Source organism: Phoca vitulina, unplaced genomic scaffold (genome assembly GCF_004348235.1).
Source record: "Phoca vitulina isolate PV1807 unplaced genomic scaffold, GSC_HSeal_1.0 scaffold9, whole genome shotgun sequence".
Classification (NCBI taxonomy): Eukaryota; Metazoa; Chordata; class Mammalia; order Carnivora; family Phocidae; genus Phoca; species Phoca vitulina.
The window spans coordinates 41,251,717-41,274,533 of NW_022589712.1; the positions used below are offsets into that span (position 1 = coordinate 41,251,717).

At 34.9% G+C, this 22,817-nt stretch overlaps 1 protein-coding gene across 4 annotated transcripts in view; it reads left to right on the forward strand.

The window, feature by feature from the left end:
* Window positions 1-22,817, forward strand: part of TBC1D32 (TBC1 domain family member 32) — a 199,939-nt gene that overhangs the window by 124,002 nt on the left and 53,120 nt on the right. For all 4 annotated transcript variants that reach the window (XR_004299994.1, XM_032407977.1, XM_032407976.1 and 1 more), the window contains 4 exons: window positions 3,430-3,552; window positions 4,599-4,707; window positions 5,668-5,761; window positions 21,302-21,427. Coding sequence is in view for 3 of the 4 variants with exons in the window: in XM_032407977.1 (XP_032263868.1) it covers window positions 3,430-3,552; window positions 4,599-4,707; window positions 5,668-5,761; window positions 21,302-21,427 (452 nt within the window). In the remaining variant the exon portion in view is untranslated. The remainder of the gene's footprint in view (window positions 1-3,429; window positions 3,553-4,598; window positions 4,708-5,667; window positions 5,762-21,301; window positions 21,428-22,817) is intronic.

Genomic DNA, 22,817 nt, shown 5'->3' on the forward strand with positions numbered 1-22,817 from the left:
ACCTCTTCTTGTTCTTTCTTTTGGGATGAATTCCTCCATCTTGGCATTTTGTCTATGTCTGTCTTTTGTGTGTTAGGAAAGCTGTTCCTGGTCCTAATTTCACTAGAGCTGAACCTTTGCAGCGCTCTATGATCAGTAGACCTGGTGCATGCAAGGGTTTATGCTGGTCTTCTGGGGGAGGGCCCTGCTGCTGCTCTGGCTCTCTATCACACTTGCCTTATTAAAAAGGCACTTGCAGAGCACAGGGGCAGGGTGTGGTGTAAGCTGCTCAAGCCTCCACTGTGTGTACTGTGCCTCTTGCTAAAGTCCTTCTGTGCTGATAGGAGGGGTGAAAATGGTGTCAGCCTGCTCTTGTTCATGGACAGAGGAGTTCACACCCATCACTGTTCAGGAAGCCCTCACAGAAGAACAAACAATCTCCCCTCTGGTGTCCCTGGCTTCCGTGAGATTCCTGCCTTCACCCTGTCTGTGTCCAAGCCATCTGCCCACCGATGGCCTAGTGCTCTTGTGTTTTATCAGAGGCTTGCGGCTGGGTTTTAAAACTCCAAATTTTCGGGACCTGGCACTGATCCTCTGGAGGAGGGCCTCACCGAGCTGTGGCTAGTACCAGTTTGTCCCAGAAAAGCAGTTGCATGATAGTGCAGGAGTTTGGAGTTTATGGTAAAGTGTGGCAAAAAGCCCACATCCAGATGAGCTGCCCTCAGCAGACATCTCTGCTCATATGGTAATGACCAGGGCAGCTCAATATCACCTGCGGCTGTTTTGTCTCCTGATAGACAGTGCCACCTCTCCCAAATGCACTCCAAGAAGGGGAACTTTCTTCCATCATGACCCAGGGGATCCTCAGAGCATGCCATCAGCTCCGGGGCCTCTGCCCTCCTTCTCTACAAGCACTGCTATGCCCCTCAGGTTTATCCTGGCAGTGGTGTGGACTTCTAAGACTTCAGAAGCTGCACTGTTTATAAAAACTTGGGATAATCAGCCCCTCTTATTTTTGCACTCAGTGTTTTGAGGAAGTGTTTTTGTGTAATCCCCTGTGTGCTTTCTCTCAGCCTCTCTCTTTTTTTTCTCTCTCTCTCATCTCTCCGTGATCAGGGCTCCCTCCTCTCTGCAGCAACCACAATTCTTTTCTTCCCCAAATCACATCACCACACCTCCTACTTCCATAATGTGGCCTCTTTTCTCCTTCTAGTTGTGCAGTCTGTTCTTTCAGTCCTCAGATCAATTTCCTGGGTGTTCAGAATGATTTGATAATTATCTAGCTGTGTTCAAGGGATGAGGGAAGCATAACGTCTTCCTACTACTCCACGATTTTAACTCCTCTTGCCATTTTTGACTCTTAAAGGCATCTGCCAAACATTTTTTCTCTCTATGGATGCTATTGAATAGGTAAAGCATGCAGTTGCACCAAAATTCAAAAACTATAAAAGACATTCAGTGAGGAGTATGTTCCTCTCCAGTCACTCAGATCTCCTCCCCATCCCCAAAGCTAACAATTCTTACCAGTTGTTTTGTCCTTGGAGAGAGATTCTGTGTAAAATTTAACATATATGTATTTAGGGGCACCTAGGTGACTCAGTCAGTTAAGCGTCTGACTCTTGATTTTGGCTCAGGTCCATCTCAGGGTCATGGGATCGAGCCACACATCAGGCTCCACACTTAAGATTCTCTCTCTCTCCCTCTCCCCTTGCCCTTCCCCCTGCTTGTGTGCACATGCTCTCTTTCGCTCTCTCAAAATAAATAAATCTTTTTAAAATAACCCCAAAAACAAAACAAAAAAGACTCAAATATATATTTATGTATATTCAAATGCTTTTCCATTTTTGTTCAAAGGCTACTGCTATATACAATGCTTTGTGCCTCTCCTTTTTCACTTAACATACTTTGGAGATAATTCTTTATCTAAACATATATAGCTGCTTTGTTCTAATTTCTGCATAGTATACCACTATAAAATCTACTCCAAACATTTGAACTTCATTCTATGAGTCGACACTTAAAATTTTTTATTTACTCTTATGACCACTCAGCAATAAATGTTCTTATAAGTATGACTTTATGCTCATGTTTGACTATAACTCTAAGATAAATCAGGAAATGAGTGATCAGAAGGTTAGTTTCTTCTTGGATCTGCTGATTCCTCAAATGCCGCCTTTCAGAGAAATTGTCCCTAACCACTCAATCTACCATAGCCCCTGCTGTTACCTTCACATTATCTTTTTTATATACTTTTTTATCATAGAATTTTTAAACATATAAAAAGTAGAAAGAGCAATAATATAATGAAAGTTCACGTACCTTGTTTTTATCAATTATCAGTATTTTCCAATCTTGTTTTAGCTCTCACTCCCATACATATTTTTTCTTAAGTACATTAAAGCAAATTCCAGATACGCCACTTTACCTATGAACAGTTCAGTATGTATCTCTAACATATAAGACCTGTTTATAAAAAAAAAAAAAGCATTACCACTTTGTCATTGTTACAGCTAACTTAACACCATTTTCTTGATCTCCTCTAGTACCTATCCCATATTTTCCTGTGTGACTCAAAAATGCACTTTACAGTTTTTGCTTGAATCACAGTCAGAACAAAATCTTCACATTTGCTTTTAATTTGTAAGTTACCTTATCTGGTTTTCATATTTTTTCCCCAGAAGAAATAATATATAATGATGTGTGGGATTTTCCAAATTCTTAATTTGGTTGACTCTTTCCTCCTTGTGTCATCTTTTAATATATTTCTCTGATTTTTGTATTTCCTGTAAACTGATAGTGTAATGTATAGTAATTGTTGGTTAGTTTCAGGTTCAGTTTTCTTGGCAAGAATATTTCATAGATTGTGCGGTGTACGTCCTCTTGTATCACAATGAGATCCACATGATTTCCACTTATCTTTCTTTTAGCAATGTTGAGAGACAGGTGGAAATCATGCATGTTTAGAGAGAGATCAGTGTGTTTTGGTATTCTCAGCTTTATTTGACTATTATAAAGTCAGCCATTGACATTTCACCTAGTGAACATTTCCTGGATTGGTAGCAAAATGATTCTGTCATTCCTTATGTAATTAATTGTTGATAAAAAGTGGTGGTAATTTGCAGTTTTTATGGATTTGCTAATGTTCCCTATATAATTTTTAAATTAGTTGTGAGAACTTACTAGTCCTAGATTTAGATAATTTTTTTAGAAAAACTGGATTAGAAATTGCCCATTCTAATGGTCTAATGGTCTTTAAATAATATTCCAAAGAGAAAAACTTTTGAAGTCTATTACTAATCAAAATTATTACAAATGTATTTGAAGTAACTGTGATCTTTCTCATAAAATTTGTATTTCCATGTGTAGGTATTACTTTGAGACACCAAGAAAGTTTCTAAACTTTTAGAATGTATTTTATAAAATCTGTTTTTATTGTTCCTGTTTATATAGGTTATTAAGTGTGGTATGCTGTGATCTAGACACTCTTCTCCTACTAGAGGCTCAGTATCAAGTATCTGAAACGTTGCTAAATGCTCAAGAAGAAAATATCTTAGAGACCTCTGAAAGCCACAGGTAAAAACAAAAACAAAACTGTTAAGACAATATTATTAACAATAGTTTTCTTTACAGATGCTCTGTTAAGACAGTAATTTTGTGTGTATAGTTTCATGTTTTTCCCCTATCTGAATTCAGCAGATTTGAATAACAGAATAAAAAGCAATTAAAATATAAATGTCACCATTAGAAAGATTGTGATAGATGTTCGTGGGGAAGGCTTGAACAGTACTGCTTTCTGAGTTTTTTGTTTAATTTAGCTTTTTTTTTTTTTTGACCTGATTTTATTGATAGTTCCATGAAGTTGTATCACCTTTAAATTCAGGCTGCATGTGTAAGATGAGTCATTAAACAAAATGTTTGATTTCGTGTCCCTTGTAGTAACTCTTTACTCCATTCTCTTAATTATGTTAATTCATATTCATAAGCTCTGTTTATTGCAAAATGAGGTTATGGTAATATCTTGATGATTTTTTTCTACTACACTTGTCATTACTTCAATTTGGCTGACATTTATTGAATACACATTCAATATCTGGTATTGTTTTCATCTCAGTAATTAAAAAAAAATTGTGCTTCCATTCTAGCTGGGATTTAGAAGAATATAGAAGACTAGGCACATTACTGAATTCTCTAGATTTGATATAGAAGGATGGTATTAACAGCTGCAGGAAGTGTGGAACCTGCTCAAAAGCAACATTTAGATTTTGAATTTAAGGTGCTGAGTCTAGAACCTAAGGGAACCTTTACTAAAAATGTGAAAAAGTCATTGTGGAAATAATGTAGGTCTTAATTCCATTTCTTTAAATGCAGTAACATTTGACAAGAAAATATTATTTCATAATATTTATCTGATTATATCAATTATATCTCCATCAGTTCTTTGCTTTCTGACAAAAAAAGCTGTAAGATAAAGTGAATTTAGCCCTTTTTAAGTGATACATTGTTAATCATTTTCCAGACTTTTTTATAGAAAATTTTCTTTTTTCTTTACATTCCACTGTTGGTTCTGGAATTAAATCATATTCAATTAAGATAACAAAATTGGTATGTTTATTTTTCAGGGATTTCATAATCGATGGCTTATCGGTAGAGAGGAATCATGTTCTTGTTAGAATAAATTTTATTGGTGGTCCCATGGAACGTATTTTGCCCCCAAGGGTATTGGAGAAGGTGAGTAGGGTAAAGAGGAATATTTGTCAATAGAAAAGCTGTAGGATACAAATAAACACTTTAAAATGAAAATAGCATTCTTTGTGACAGAGGGGTCATAAGTGCTAGTTTGTGTTGCAGAGTAGGCTATAGTTTCATTAAAAAGTTGTCATTTTTCTGTGTCTATGATGTTTACTTTCAATGTCTTTGTTTTTCATGATACCTAATTTTTATTAGATGAAGATATTTTTTTGTATTTAATTAGCAATATTGAGTACTTTCATCAATATTCATAGACATTGGCTTTTCCTTGAAGGGCTTTTTTTTTTTTTTTTAAGTACATTTTTGCTTTGTCAGTCTGGGAAAGATGAGATAGAAATGATTGACAATACAAGATAAACAGTTTGGTTTTTTGAATTTGTTTCCTATTTCAATATAGGAAATACAGGTTTCTTTTGAAGACTATAATTTCTCTTTCATGGAAAAAAAAATAGTAAGGCTACCATTATCAGTCCTAGTTGCTAGAACAAGTTACCATATATTTGTCTTCAGGGCTTGTGTAATGTCATTTCTATTACATTTCATTTTAGTTATTATCCTTTGGAGTATTGAATTGTAATTGTTAAATAGGTTTTGGTTAGTTAGGTTACAACTCTAGTATCTATGAACAAAAGCCAGTTTAAATTAGTATTTCAGAAAGCCTTAAAATTCAATATTTTATATTACTTCCTGAAGTCATTTGTCTTCTTTTTTTTTTTTTTTTTTTTTTAAGATTTATTTATTTATTTGAGAGAGCGAGAATGAGAGAGAGAGAGAGAGAGTACATGACGGGGGGAGGGTCAGAGGGAGAAGCAGACTCCCCGCTGAGCAGGGAGCCCGATGCGGGACTCGATCCCAGGACTCCAGGATCATGACCTGAGCCGAAGGCAGTCGCTTAACCAACTGAGCCACCCAGGCGCCCCCATTTGTCTTCTTTATTAGGGTGATGATCCATATCCTTGGCCAATGTTTTCATCATATCCTTTACCTAACTGCTATCTTTCAGAAGTTACAAGAAATGCTGATCTAAAACAAGGTAAGATATTTACCATCAACTGCCATGTTATTTTAGTGCTTTTGTGGTTATAATTTGAAAAAAGATAAAGTAGTATTATGGGAGATTAATACTATTTTTTATTCAGCTTGTGTATATAGATATATTTATGCCTATTTCTTTGTAAATTTCTTACTAAATTATTTGTATGATATTGAATAATTCTTATCAGAACCTTTTTGTTTTAAAAAAAGGAGTTATGATTTTTGATGAATTCTAGATACATAGGACGTTATTCAGCAGAGTAATATTTTTTAGTATCTGCATGCCATACATAAGTTCTGGGTCCTCAAGATTTGAAATATAAATATAATGTAAATTATATAAATATAATAAAAGTTCAGACGAGTTCATGAACTTTTGGAGACTACATACAAGTAATTAGATAATTGTATGGTAGTGCAGTGTGATAGGAACTAGTCAAATGTGTAGCCTGCTAGCATAGCATATATGCAGGACACCCTTCCAAAGAAAATCAAAGTTTAAAGCAAGGCACAAAATATGTGTTTTTGGGTAATATAAGAGCATTTTTGACAAAGGAAAACAGCAGAGAGGCTTGAAAGGAGCAAATTATATTCAGAGAACTGTGAGTAGTTCAGGATGTCTGAGATTTGGTATGTGAGGGCAAGAGAGACCAGAAGTAAGACAACTGGTATGCCAAGGTCAGCCGTAAGACCAGTGTAGCTCAAGACTTTATTGTGAGAGCAATGAAAATTCAAACCGTTCTTAGATTAGAGAATTCTAAGATGAAATATGAAGATATATGATCAAACTACTCACTAATTTGAGAAGTTAAATCTTTTATCAGTGTGATCTTCTTTAATACTATTGAAGTTGTGCTGGAAAAAAATAGGTATAAGATTCATTTAACATAGGTTAAAATTTTATGGAGTGATTGTTGAGAAAATGTTTGTGTGAGACTTCATGTATCTTTCACTTTTTCCTACATTTACTTGCTTTGAAACAATTATAAGAAGCCATCAATTGATATGTATTGTTTTTATTTCTATCCAGTGTTTGAGATATACATTATATTTCTCACAGTTGCATAGAAACAAAAATTGTGCTTTGTTTTTTATTTTGATCTACTTAGGGGTTAGGGAAAGAGAAAGGGAGCTTTTTAAGTTTTTTTTTTTTTAAGATTTTTAAGATTTTATTTGTTTAAGTGAGAGAGAGCGCAAGAGAGAGAGCATGAGCAGGGGAAGGGGCAGAAGGAGAGGGAGAAGTAGACCCCCTGCTGAGCAGGGATTCCCAATGTGGGGCTCAATCCCAGGACCCCAGGATCATGACCTGAACCAAAGGTAGACACTTAACCGACTGAGCCACCCAGTTGCCCCTAAAGTTAATATTTGTCTTTATAATGCACTAAAAATTTTGCCTTTGTTTTCCTCTTGTGCAACCTAATCTATTGCTTTCAGAGATGTGTGAGTGATAGGAAGTATTTTTCAAGAAAAAACTCTTGAGAGAATACCATTTTGAACACTTTACCCCACTGACTCACATCTTTCAGTGAACCCAAGCCTTTCTCAATCTGTTACTCTCATGCTTTCCTGTTCCTACTTTCATTCTTCTTAATGCCTTTATATTTTGTCATTGTTGTTGTAGGTTTCATCATTTATTTGCCCCCTCATTCCTTTATTTAACGTTTTTCTCAAGTGCTAATTATCAGGTGCTTCACTAGGCATTGGAGATGAAATGATATATTAAGACATGATCCATTCTTGGTACCCCAGCCCTTTTCCTGATCCTTTCCTTGTTATAATAAAGCATTGTTGTCTTTGCTGAGTTTCACTTGGAAATTAATATTAATTTTTTGAACAACAAATTCATTCATTATCAGTTTTATTATGTGACTGTCATATTTGATTATTTGGTTCTTCAAAATAGTTTGATTAAAAAAATGTGCCTTATTTTTTAAACAGAACAAGGCAGACAGAAATTAGAAAAATAAGGTTAAATGGACACTTCCTGAAAAGAAAAGCTACATCAATTCCTAGGAATTGGTTTACAGAGGAATATAATTTTATTCCTGCTCTACTCTTGTGAGTGATTTAGAAAAGGGAGTAATAATAGCATCTCTGTCTAGCCCAGAAGATAACTGCAGAATGGTTATTAACTGTAAGTGGGCCCATCATACTGCCGGGCAGTCATACATGGTGTCCCCAGGTCCGTATTCTCCTAGATGATCATTTTAAAATCTTCTCTCATCAAACCTTCACTCCATCCCTGTCCATCCTATCTGATGATGTAATTTTGTTTTCTAGGTTACTGAGGAGATAGAAACAGAAAAAAATCTTTCATGTGCTCCTGATAAACACCAACTCACTTAGCTGAATCTATTCTAATTTTGGATTTTTGTTACTATGAATAAACTGCCAATGTTACTGAGAAAGGCTGGCTGCTACATTCCATCTTCTTCTCAAAGATAATGCTTCTAACAGTTCTCCCTTTTTCCTTTATTGCTGTTTTTGGGGGGAGTTGTGGATGGGTCTCCATTGTGGCTCTTTGTGAACCGACAAACATGCTGTTAATTCTTCCATATTTAAAATATCTTCTTTTGAACCCACTTTTAAATTTCTGTCCTTTTTTTCTTGCAAAATTCTTTGAAGGAGTTGTCTAATCTTGGTATTCCAGTAACTCCTTCCATTTTCTCCTGAACCCACAAAGCTAAAGAGGCTTTCACCCCTACCATTACACTGTGATTAGATCTACTGTGTAGATCAGTCCTCATCCTACTAGATTTAACATTATTATTTAACATGTTCACTCCCTCCCTTTCTTTTGAAACACTTTCTTCACTTGGCTTCTAGAAAATGCATGATGGGATTTTCATCCTGTGTTTCTGGCAAGTTCTTTTGTCTCCTTTGATCTTTCACTTCCCTCTAACCTCCAAGCTTTGGAGTGCCCCAGGGCTCAGTTCTTAAGTCACCTGTTTTTCTAGCTGTACTTAGTCATGGGGAACATCTCATCTCATGACTAAAATCCTGTCCAGTATGCTGATGGCTGTCAGATTTATATCCCTAACCTCTGTCTCTCCCCTCAACTCTGCATTCATATCTAACTGCCTACTTTTGACACCTTTGCTAGAGGGTTAATAAGCACACCACATCTAACAAGTCTGACATAAACTTCTCATACTTCCTCAAAATCTATTCCTTTGGTTTTGTTACTCATTTCAGAAATGGCAACTTTTGCTTCCAGTTCTTTAGGCAATAAACCTGAAGGCATTCTTTGACTTCTCTTTGTCTTCATACCCACATCTAATCTGTCAGCAAATGCTCTTGACTCTGCTTATCTGAAATCCCTTTCTTGCATGACAGCCCTCCTGTCTCACCTGTATTATTGCAGTAATCTGCCAAGTAGTCAGTGTGTTCTCAACACAGCAACCAGAGTAATGCTGTTGAAATGTTCATTGCATCCCGCTACTCCTTAATTGAAACCCTCCAATGGCTTCCCATCGCTAACAAGGCCCAGTACATTTGTGGCTTCATTCCTGTCAATGCTGTTTTACTTTAGTACCATTTCAAACCTCTTTAATTCCACATTTCCCCACCATAGTGGACAACAACTTCTGTTGTCTTTCTCTTTGTCCCTAAAACACAAGTGTTTGACTAAGACATTATTCTCAATTTAATAGCAGTACCTAATACTTCCTCCTAATAATAGTGGTTCTAGTTTTGTTAAGCAGGAGAGAATGATCTAGGCACCAGTGGATAATCCAGAATGTACATCACAGAGATATCTCTGTGAACTCAATGAGAAAAATGGAGCCAATGAATTTCTAACACCTATAAAGCTAAATTGAAAGTATGTTTCTGGTTAAATACAGTTCAATAAACTAAACATTGTACAATTTTAAATGTACTGTCTTTAAGCTTATAATACTTTAAAACATAGCTATTTTGAAGGCAGGAGTTCTTATACTTTCCATTTTGCTTTTTTTATTTGAAAATAATGATTCATTGATTCTGATAGGTGTTATTTTAGTTGTCATTTGTGCTGCAAAATTTTGGGATATAATTTCATTGTTGTGGGGGGCAAAAATCAACTTTGGTTGTGCGCACATGGTGACATCCTCTATTTGTCTCCCAGCTTCTACATTTATCCTCCTTGCTACAGTTAGCATCTCTCATCTGTTAAATTGCCTCTTGTTAGCTCATTGGCATTGGTGTTAGCTATTAAATAATTTATCTTCATCTGTAAATAAGAATCTTGAGACATCATCTGGTTCAGTTATTTTTCTTTGTGCACCATTTTAGGGTCACCATACTAAAATGTAAAAGCCCTTTAAAAGCTAGTGATTAGTATTATCTATTTGTGTACGTATATATGTACATTATGTGTATACATATATAAGCATGTACAGGTATATATGTACATGCGCACGTGTGTATGTATCACAGGTGTGTGATATATAAATAATCTTACACACATGAAAAAATTATCTTCCATGTGGTAGAAATAACTTGGAATATTACCTTTCTGTTACCCTAGAGTTTAGATAAATTGGAAGAAGGCTGTGAGTGCAGTAACTTACTATTACCTGTGCAGCAGAGAAAAAGGAAAGGGGAGTGGGAGAAAGGAGAGTCGTGCTGTGGTTAAAAGCCAGTACGGGTTAGTGTGTTCAGGAGCTGTTAAAGTGAACTACTGGAGATTGACTCATAATGTCTTTTCTATATGAAACAGATCATGGGATAAAGAAAACAAAACAGATTGCTTTGTCTTCCTAAGCTAAACTTAGATCTCCCAGGAGTTATTGTTATACCCCTGATCGGCCAGTCTGCTCTACTCCATTCCATGTTGGTGTGTCCAGGATGGGACTTCCTTCCCTAAAGAGGAACAGAAATCCAGTACTTTCATACTGAGAAATAAAAATGGCGCGAGGGATTAAATAGCATGCTCTGGTTATTGGAAGCATTAGAGAGATATCTGAAGGTGAGAAATTTGCTGTTCCTTCCTTTCTAGCATCCTATATTCAATTTATTTTTAAATTACTTTTATAATGTTTATTCAGGCTGAATTATAAAATAATCAGCAATCTAGATTACATCTGTACTCTATATACCTTATTACGGTGGAATGCCTGTCTTTATCAGGAGACCATTTGGATCTGTATTCACTCAGCTGGGGCTGGTATCTTCAAAGTAGAGAGTGAGTTTTTTGTGTCATGGCTTGTATGTTTCTCGTACTCCTGACAGGGCCATCTGAGCAGTAAAAGCACAGCACTGACTCCCAGGGCCACTGGCAGCAGGGCCACGTGGCATTGTTTTTCTTTGATCTTAGAAATTCAGATGGCTACTCATTGAAAACCTCAAATATATTAGTGACTCCTAATGCAAGTGAACTTCTGCATGTTCCTTGCAAGTCCACCATGTCACTCTTTACCCATATATCCTTCCAAAGGCCCTTCCTTAAAAAACAAAAAACGAAACAAAACAAGAAAGAGTTTACCTCCTTTGGGCTTTCTAATAAGTAAACAGTAACAGCTAATGGGAGCCAGCTGTATAAACAAATGTGTCACTTTCCCATTCTTTTCTCTCCCTTGCCCTTGACTTCTCTCATGGCCTTTCTCTCTATAGTAATTGACCTACATACTCTGCATAACCCTGTGGGTCTTGTTGTTTTGTTTTGTTAAAAACAGCTTTATTGAAATGTAATTAATGTACTATATAATTCACCCATTTAAAGCATGCAATTCAGTGATTTTTTAGTATATTAATAGATATGTACAACCATCACCACAAACAACTTTAGAACATCTCACCACCTCGTTTTCACCACCAGTATTCCCTCTTCCCCCACTTCTCTCACCCAGCCCTAAGCAACCACTAATCTACTTTCTGTCTCTGGAGATTTCTCTAGTTTGGACTTTTCATATGAATGGAATAGTGTAGTATGTGGTATTTCATGACTGACATTTTTCCTTAGCATAATGTTTTCAAGGTTCGTCTCTAAGGTTCGTTCACGTTGTAGTATGGATTAGTACTTCATTCCTTTTTATAATTAAATAACATTCCATTATGTGCAAATACCACAGTTTGTTTATATATTTATATCTGCTGATGGACACTTGGATTGTTTCCACCTTTTAGCTATTAGAAATAATGCTGCGGTAAACATTCATGTGCAAATTTCTGCGTGAATATATGTTTTTATTTCTCTAGAATATATACCTAGAAGTAGAATTGCTGAGTTATATGGTAATTCTATGTTTAATAGTTTGAGGAACTGGCTCACTATTTTCTAAAGCAGCTGCGCCATTTTACCTTTTCACCAACAGTATTATGAGATTCTCATTTCTCCACATCATCATCATCATCATCATGTGTTGTGATCTGGCCGTCCTAGTGGGTGTGAAGTGCAGTTTCATTGTGGTTTTGATTTGCATGTCCCTGATGACTAATAATGTTGAGCATCTCTTCATGTTATATATCTTTCTTAGAGAAATGACTGTTCACATCCTTTGCCTATTTTTTAAATTATTTGTCTTTTTATTATTGAGTTGTAAGAGTTCTTTATATATTCTAGATATAAATTCCTTATGGGATATATGATTGGGGAACTTCTTTCATACATACATACATACATACATTAAGTTTACGCCTCTGGGCCTTTGCTCTTGATGTTTCCTTTTCCTGGAGTACTACCTCCTCCTCTTTACACAGGTAGTTCCTTCTTAACCTTTTATGCTGAATCTGAATGTTACTTCTTCAGAGAATTTATCTCCACCTTATCTAACACATACTTCTTCCCTTCTGGCTTGCTATCTGTGGATTCCACTATTAGCACTGTACCTTACTATGAGTTTATGTATTTGTTCACTATCAGCTGCCCTAGAGTGTAACTTCCATGAGACAAAAATGTTGCCTGCCTTAGGTAGTAGACAACAATAAATGTCTATTGAATTAATGGATGAATTAACATTGAATTTCTTTTCTATTTTTCCTGTCATCAAACACTATCTTCCAAATCTTTGTCAGTGGACGTTGGGAATTCCTTTCAGGTTAATATGTAAATTGAGAAGTTTTTACTCAAACCTAGAATGATCTCTTATCTCACTCATTTTTTTTTTTAAGATTTTATTTATTTGACAGAGAGAGACACAGCAAGAGAGGGAACACAAGCAAGGGGAATGGGACAGGGAGAAGCAAGCTTCCCACCGAGCAGGGAGCCCGATGCGGGGCTCAATCCCAGGATCCCGGGATCATGACCTGAGCTGAAGGCAGATGCTTAATGACTGAGCCACCTAGGCGCCCCTATCTCACTCATTTTTTTAGAGCATCAATAGCTTTGCAGTTAGAAAGCCCCTTGAGCTAGACTTCTGTATATGTCATTCATGAAGTAGACACCTTTATTATAGTTATTTTATAATTTACAAAGTGGTACCTTATGTTTTTATAGCACATAAAAGGTATACACTGTTAGCATTACATCTCATTTTTTCCACAATTGAAAAAAATAACCAAAAAAATGTACAGCCTTTATTCTGTAATTACTTCAAATTTAATCTTTTGTAGTTTCAGTATCTTAACTTTACTGCTTCCTCTGCTGCATTTTTACTTATCTGATAGGAAATTGATTTTCTGCCTGGCAAAACATTCTCTTTCAAATACTATATAAAAGAGTAAGTTCCTTGGTGATAATCATTCCCTTTAATGGAATGCACCACATAATGTTAAAATCTTTATAGTCTGATTGCTCAGATATTTTTAATTGGATATTCTTAGATGACATTATTCCTATATGAGAAAACAGGTCATTTTTAAAGTTCATAATATGTGAGATATAACTATCTCACTGTAGTATCCCCCCCCCCCAACATGAAGTAGTTTTTCTCTCTTCAAATTAATAAGAAAAGGAGGGAGGACATCATATAAAATTGAAGTGAATTCCAATTAAAATTTACTTTTTAGTTTGTACATTTTCAGCTCTGAATGAATTCAGTATAAAATATATGTTGAAATTAGGTTCCACGTACTGATCAAATGTATGTTAGGACCATTCCTAGGTGAGAAACTTGAATCTAAGCCACTGTATTAAATCTATATTATTTGCATAGATTTGGTTCTTTATAAAAGCATAAACAAAAATGCAAACCATTGGCAATGTTTAATAATATGTTTGGGGGTAGAGAAGGCTTTTTGATAGGTATCATATATAAATTTATTTTGAACATTTTGTAATTGCAGACTACTATTTATAAAATAATCTTTGCGATGTATTTTGTTCAATAGAAAGAAACAAATATTAATAGAGAAAGTTTCTAAATTAGAGCTGGAACTGAAGAACAAGAGTACTATAGTCTCTGTCTCTGGAGTTAGGCATTGTGCAGTGAATGAGAAATAAAGTTGATGGGTTTTGTAGTTACATTCTTAATGCCTGCATATTTTATCCTAGCTCTCAAGACATGCTGGTATTTTAAATCGTTTGCATTAAAAGATATTACAATTTAGCCTTTTCAACTACAAATACTGTAATTTTGTCATTGGAACAATGTTCTTATTTTAACAAGACCATTCTCATTAATCTATATTGATTTTGTTTAATAAATTTTGTGTCCGTACTGGGTTTAATTCTTTATTCACTGATGCTACTTCTTGCTGACACTTTGATAATTTTTGTCTTTTCAGACATTAAGTCCATGCCCATGTCCTTGATGAATTATTTTTGTCTTTTTAAATTTACAAATGGGATAACAATCCATTATGTAATCCTAATAGTATAGATCAAAATTGGAATACTACCTACGTAATATGTAGAAGTAAACTTTTCAAGAGGAAAAAAAGGGAGAATGAAATGAACTGTAACAGCAACTACATTTTAATAAAAGAAGGAAAGTTACCCAACTAACAAGTTGAGTAGACCAGATTATTTCATTGTTAGTCTGATAGATTATGTAAGATTTAGGATAACCATTCCTTCTCCAGTCAACTGAGAACAGAATGCTATAGGAAAACTATGTAAGAGTACTTTGAAAATAGTAAGGCATTACATAAAATAGAGTACAACATAATGATGGATATTGTTTGTTCTGATTTTAAAAGCTTTTGAACTATGTCTTGTACATATAGTCAGTCTATAAAATTTTTAGTGATGAATTCTCTCTTTTATCAACTAGTTATTTAGGCCTTTATTTCAAATCAGACATTTTATTCTTTTTTCTTATTGTTTCTAACCTTGCAATTAAGATTTATTTTCTGCAGGTAAAGGTAAATGACTTTTATTTGACATCATTCTGGTAACTGAGGGGACTGGGAGTATGAGATTATGGTTTCTTTTCAATGTAGGAAATCTTGAGATGCAGCTGTTGAGATACTTAGCTTATAAATCAGAGTAAGTATTTACTTTTGAATAATAAAACTTGTTATTTTCATGTACTTACTACTTGATGCTGGAAACATACATATCTATAGCAACCAGGGAAAACAGATCACCTGTTAGTTTAAGTGCAGATGATAAGGGAAAACGAATTCCTCGTTTCTTGAAATGTGACTCATTTCTTTTATAGTAAATGATTATCACATATTTAATTTTATTTTATTATTATTATTTTTAAAGATTTTATTTATTTGACAGAGAGACACAGCGAGAGAGGGAACACAAGCAGGGGGAGTGGGAGAGGGAGAAGCAGGCTTCCCGCAGAGCAGGGAGCCCGATGCGGGGCTTGATCCCAGGACCCCGGGATCATGACCCAAGCCGAAGGCAGGCACTTAACGACTGAGCCACCCAGGCGCCCCGATTGTCACATATTTTAAAAAAGGAAAAGTGATATAATTCCACAGTGAGGAATAACTGTGTAAAATATAGATGTCATGTGTTAAGAGCCCATGCAGTTCAAATAAAATGAAAATGTGTAATGAATTTAGATACTCCCAAATTTAGAGATGTACAGAGAACTAATATACAGAATTTGGGCATATTTTCAGTTGCTTCTCAGAGACTGCTCCAGAGTCTTCCCTTGTTTATTATAATAAAAGTAAACTGAAGTGACTGTGTTAAACTACATGGAAGAGGACAAGCAGAAATACAAATGGAAAGGAACTATTACACAATTAAGGTTCAGGATAAGACAAAGGTGACTATCTAAATTAAACCTAGGAATCTGTTGCTAGTTAGTTTATGAAATCTTCCATTTATTTTGTTTATTTTGCAGAATCTGTTATGATAATCTGTGTAAAGTGGGCATTCACAATTGCATTTAGGAAAGAAGTACTAAAAGTTTTCCGTGTAAATAGTAGGTTTTCTCTGCACTTATATTGAGCTTATATTTTTTCCTCCCTTTGAAACTGAGGTTCCTTTTATATTGTCCATAGTAATCTTATAATCAATATAGCATTTCTATGTAATAATCTTTTGAGAAAAAAATTATACAGTATCCTCAAGTATGAAAAGATTATAGTGCTCACCATAACAAAGAATTTCAGTTTAGATATGAACTATAATTGGTGAACATGAAACTTGATGTCCCCCCCTTTTTTTTTCCATTTTCCTCAATTAAGGAATGAGTTTAAAAAAGATTTTTTACTTTCTCTTCCAACTTTGCATTGTCTGTAAATCATAGTGGTCTGAAGGAGCAAAGAGAAGAAGAGCATATACTTACTAGACACACCAAACCGCTCTTGGGAAAACAAAACAGTAGATGAACATGGTAACTTCATAACTAGATGTATAATTAATACACTGAAACTAAACTATGATATGGTACTTTCTCTAAAAATAATACTGTAGGGTAAGAAGTATATAAAAACAATTGAATAAAAAATGTGAGTTAAGAAAGAAATTGTGTTCAGTGTGTAGAATATAAACCTGGATTCTTCCTGGTGAAATAGATCAACTGTTTTCTCATTTAACCCTAAGAAGTGAATATTTATTTCATTACAGGAGACTGGATTGCACAGAGAAAGGAGCCAGAACCTCATAAGAAGATATAACAATGAGGATTTTAAAAATTTATACTTTAAAACACTTTATTATAAAATTGTGACTAGGGTTCTTTTCATGTGAATCATTTTATACATGCCCATACTTTTAATTAAAGTTTATTGAGTTCTTATATAGACTTTATACCAAATTAGGAACTATAATTGCTCATATTTTAGAGGCACTAATATGCTTAGAAGCTTTTATTCACTGTCACTTTCAATTATACCCCACATTTACGCACACATATATGTATGTATAATCAATTTTTTATATCAACAGAATACATCCATTTTAAGAAGAGTTTGAATTTTGACATGTCTGCGCACACATAAGCACCACCATAATCAAATATATAACATTTTTATGACCCCACAAAAGTTCCCTTTGTATCGACTGCTCTCTATTCCCAGCCTCAGGCAATTACTGATTCCCCCCCCGCCCCCCCCCCTATAGATTAGGATTTCTCAACCTCAGTACTCTTAATATTTTGGGCTGGGTAATTGCTTGTTGCCAGAGGGTCTGGTTCTGTGCCTTGTAGGATTTTTAGCAGCATCCCTGGTCTCCACCCACTAGATGCCAGTAGAACTCTTTCTGTACTCCCCACTCCTAGGTATGACAATCAGAAATGTTTGTAAAGACTGCTGAAGTAACTTCTGGAGAGCAAAACAAAGTCTGCTTGAGAATAGCTACCAAAGATTAGTTTTTCCTATACTAGCGGTTCATACAAATAGAATCATATAGGATACTTTGTGCCTGGTTTCTTTCTCTCAGCATAATGGTTTTGAGATGCATCCAGTTTGTTATGTGTACCATTTGCTATCTCTTTTTACTGAATGGGGTTCTAGTATGGATAAAGTATAATTTGGTTAAATTGTACCAAAACATTTGGTTTTGTTCACATTTTCTTTAAATACTTAAAAATAGCTGCTTTAAAATCTTTGCTAATCATATCACTCTAGTCCTTTCTGGATCTATTAGTTGATTTATCTACCGGTTGTGAGCCACATTTTTCCCCTTTCTCATGTCAGTGATTTTATTGAGTATCAGACATCATTCGTTCACATCATTCATTCACACACATTCATTCATTTTGTTTTTCTTTAAATAGTAATGGACATTTTTTAGAGTGCTGTCAAGTTATTCATGGATCAGTTTGATCCTTCAAGGCTCTCATTTTTTGGTTATGTTGGGTGTAGAGTTGCCTTTATTGCAAACTTAACTCTATTACTAAGGTACCTTTATGGACTATCCTGGTAGTTACAGGACTCTTCACTCTGGAACTTGGACATCAGCTAGCGCTAAGTATATTCTGCGAATTGTTCATTTTACAAGCTCCCAACTGTTTTTTTCCCCAACCTTGTGGAGTCTCATTCTTCATTTGCATTGCTGATTATTTTGCAATCAGCTTGACAAAGGCTTACACAGATTTCTGTAGTTCTTTGCTCTGCTCTTCCTCTTCAGTATTATGATCCCAAATTTTTTTAGCCTCCTCAGTCTCTGCAATTTGACTTCTGTCCCTTCAACTCTGCAAGACCTCCATAGCATCCCCATCCTGCATAGTGATCTTGAAATTTCCTTCAAGATAAAAGGCCAGTTGTAAAGCTCACCACATTAGTTTCCCTTTTCTCAGGCAAAACAGTCCTGTACTGCCTGTTGCCCAACGTTTGGAAACCACTGTTTGTTATATTTTATTCAGTTTTCAGGTTGTTTACAGCAGGACAGCAAGTCTATTCCTAGTACCTCCATCATGGCCAGAAGCAAAACTCTGGGTTTTAATTCTTTTGTGTTACTATGAACATAGAAATTTTGGGAAAACATCAGATTCATATTTGCTCTACTCGCATAGTTACTAATACAGAGTTATTATATTCCTGTAGTACCATTCCTGTGATTCCATTTCCTCTTGCCTCATTTTCTATGTCCAAGAGCCTTTGCTGGTCTAACACCATTGGCCTTTCTCTGTCCTTGCCCACTTATTCGGCACAAAGGTAGGAAGAATGTTTGGTAGGGAAACTTGGGAGAAGGTTGGAAAATCTTGGATTAGCCTACTTGTGTAAGGTGTACTTTCATGTTAGCCTATCTTTAGGTTATATTGGTACATTTTAGTTAGCAGAGGCCTTTGGTTGTCTATCATTGTCTGTGATTGAATAGGTTAGTTTAATTCAGGGAAGACATTTGGGAGTTCATATGGCAGCAGATCTAAGTAACGGTGTCTACTTTAGCTGTTTCAGTACTAACATAGATTTCTTGGACTCCATTTATCTACTCCTATCTACTACTCTGTTAGTCCCAGATTTGGAGGGGGAAATAAAAGAATCATTGTTCCCCTCAAACCTAAATATCACAGATATACGATTACTTCTTTCCCAAGAACAAACTACCTAAAGCCTAGTAAGAATCACTAGTGGCATATGATTGCAAAGACAAATGTAGCTTTTCATCTCTGTTTCTTTCTCTATATCATCTTTTCTATCCATGTATAACCTTTTCAGTTAACATTATATCAAATCACTAAATACTTTTAACTGTGAGGAATGCAAATTGAAAAGCTCACACTCTCATTGATTGAGAAAATGTAACCAGATATATATAAAGGCTACCAAGTTGTCTCTAGGAGTCTTTGTAGTCACTCTGTCTCTAGCTCAGCCTAAATTCCAATTTCCAGGTAAAGTGGATCCTTTAACCCTTCCACCAACTGGTAGATTCACATGCACACCACATCTGCTGCTTCAGCACTGTTTACAATTGTGGTACCTTGTGCTCTTTTTCTTAGAATGAGATGATAAAAAGCAAAACAGAATAGCTAATGTGAAAGGATAGGAGGGCAAGAGGAGGGTGTAGGGCAGGAGGGAAGAGGGAATGGATAATATAGGACTTTTCAAGAGCAGGTAATTTACAAAAGAGCTACATGGGCATCTTCTACTTGAAGGACATAGTAGTAGTTATAAAAGACAGGTTATACATGGATAGAAAAGATGATATAGAGGAAGAAACAGAGATGAAAAGCTACATTTGTCTTTGCAATCATATGCCACCAGTGATTCTTACTAGGCTTTAGGTAGTTAGTTCTTGGGAAAGAAGTAATGTAGATATTCTACATGGAAACTATAAAAATTATTTTAATGCTGTTGAATCAAGTATTTTGCCTAATTCATATTAAGATACATTTAACATTATAACTTTGTTATTAGTAATATAATTAAACAAAATTATCAGCTTTGGTATTTTTTGAGTTATGTTAAAGGTTTTGAGAGTTTTTATTAAAAAGAATCATTTTCTCCTTTGACTTAATAACTTTAATTATATATATATATATATAAGCATATGCTTTATGACATGTGCGTTTCATGAGGGCAAGGGACTTTGGCTTGATTATTATAGCCAAGTAGGAGGAACTCCATACATATTTTTTTAAATGTATTTTTACAAAGATTGGATGGAAAAATGAAAGTAGTTGGTATGGTAGAAAGATTAATTTTTAAAATATGTAAGAGTAAGGACTTGCTTTATTATTATAAAAATAATATTATTTTTTTTAAGAAGGTAAGAGTTGGTTGAAACTCTCTCTAGTATTAGATTGACCACTGTTATCTTCCTGGTGGGATTTATCAGCCCAAAGAGAGCTTTGGCAGATATATTTTGTAGTGTTAGTGTTCCCAGACACATCTTTGGGCAGGGGCAGTCAGGACTTTGACCCTTTATTTTCAGAAGGCTCTTGTTCCTTTTTGATCCCCAAATGTCTTTCAAGGAAAGTGTTAAAGGTATGAGTCTATGTGACTACTTATTTCACCATGATCTTCTGGAAAATAAGAAAACATTATTGCTTCTTTTTTTCTCCCCCTTGAATCTTTATATGTGTGGGGGAAGATAGTATATATGTTTGTTTGGATAAGTACTTGTATATCCTTTTTTTAAGGATAGCTACATCCTTTTTAGTGTATTATTTATAGATGTTTTCTAATACAAAATCTCATGGGAATGATATTAAAATGGAAGATGGAAAAGTCTCTTGGGAATAAAATTAAAGTAAAAGGGAAAAATAAAATTAGATGGAAGTTGCCATGTATTCATGAAATTGCTTAGAAAGAAGTTATGTTTTAGCCATAGATACTCTTTCAGCACCACTCATTTTTGGTATAATTTTTTGCAAGAAGTAGAAATAAATAATTGACTAGAAATTTTTTATGCTTATGTTTTCTTTTTGCTTTTAAAGAAATGAATCAAATTGTGTCTGAATTGCATGAGAAAGGAGTATAATGTTCATGTCAATCTATGTAGTGAAATCTTACATCTATCACATCTGTTATTTGATGTCTGTTGCTTGAAATACTCAGTAATGAATCATGTTCATATAAGAAAAACACTCAAGAATTATGGTTATAAATCAATCCATTTTATGAGGTTTTAATAAATTCATTTTATAGGATTTTAATAAGTATAATTGATGGCATAAGATGTAATTACGGAAAAATGTTTTCTTTTGTAAGCTATATACTACTTCTGGAATTTGTAACTGTTTATATATTTAACATTAATACTTATTTTTCGGTGTTTCTAGCATCTCATTATAATAATATAACATGTTGTGTTTCTTATTAGACAGTGATCTTGGCAAACTTCTATTATGCTTCAAAATGTCTGATAAACAAACTGAGTGGATAGAAAACTGCCGAAGACAATTTTGTAAAATGATGAAGGCCAAACCTGATATACTCAGTGGAAGTGGTGAGTATGTTGTTTAATTTTTGTGGTGTTTTTGGTATGAATATTATATTAATGAAAGCTGTGTTTCCTAAAGACCCGTGTTGACATGTCTAGAATACATAATACTGACCCCAGAAGTCCATTGACTTCTGAGAAACTTATGATCCTGGAAAACAAAAATTATAATCTGAAATGCAGGGAAGCTGGGGGCCAGAGAGAAGGTGGAGGAAGAGGCCCACCGACCCTCACCTCCTAATGACAGTAAAATTGTAGGCAGCACAAGAACTGCCAAAAAATATTAAAATCTGAGAAACTGCTAAACTTCTTTTAAACTAAGAGGTCTTGGTAAGCAGTTGGAACACTGATCTGCCTTTATCCAGGTAACCATTTGCTCAGTTTCACCAGCTTTCACTATACCATACTGCTATATTTTTGGAAACCTTATTGACTTTTTTATTGACACATATTTTGAAACTGTGCCACATCTAGCCGAGTAAATTTAGTCACTCTTAAGGAAATTGAAATTTTATTGTGAGGGAATAGCTGTTTCCTAAACTAGCAAATAAATTGTTTTATATTCAAATATTTATATGTGCGTTTGTTTTCTAAAAATCATCATTTTTAAATTAGCATTATTTTGAATAAAGGTCTAAGAAAAAGGTTCTAATGGAAATATAAGGTAGATTTTTTTGAAAGCTGTAATTTAAAATTGTCTACGTTATTAGCCATACTTTATGGTTTTCATATTAACTGTTATAAAATTAAAAGTGGGAAATAAAAATGTTTATATTTTGTTGTTGGAGAAAGTGTATTTTCTGAGAATAGTGACATAATCTATTGGCAACTCAGAGATGAATTCCCTAGATTTTCTTTTTGCCTCATATATCGTAGAATGAGTGATTAAGAACACCATCAGATGCAGGATAAAAAGGTGGGGTCAATAAATGCATACTCTCTAGCGAAAAGGACCAGGAAAGGGGTAGTCTATCAGGACACATTTTTATAGAAAGTGACCACTTTAATCCAGCCAAACACCACAGAAAATCCTGCTAGCAAGACTTGGGCACAGTTTGGACTTCCATCCTTACCTGGCAGTAATGGGACCCCTTGCCACTCCTTGCTAGGATTGTATCAGAAGAGACTTAGAGAGTTAAGGATTTTCACTATCACTCAGTGGTAACAGGGACAGACCTCCTTCTTCCCCTCCACACATGTGTTTGTCTCACACATGCAACAAATTTAAAATTAGAAAGTATCAGCAAAGAAATAAAACCCAAAAGGAAATTTTAGGAGTGAAAATACTATAACCAAAATAAAAAGCTAAATGGATTGGTTCAACAATAACATGGACAGAGGGAAGAATTGGTGACTTGAAGGTATCAACAGAGAGGAAATAGACTGAAAAACAAAA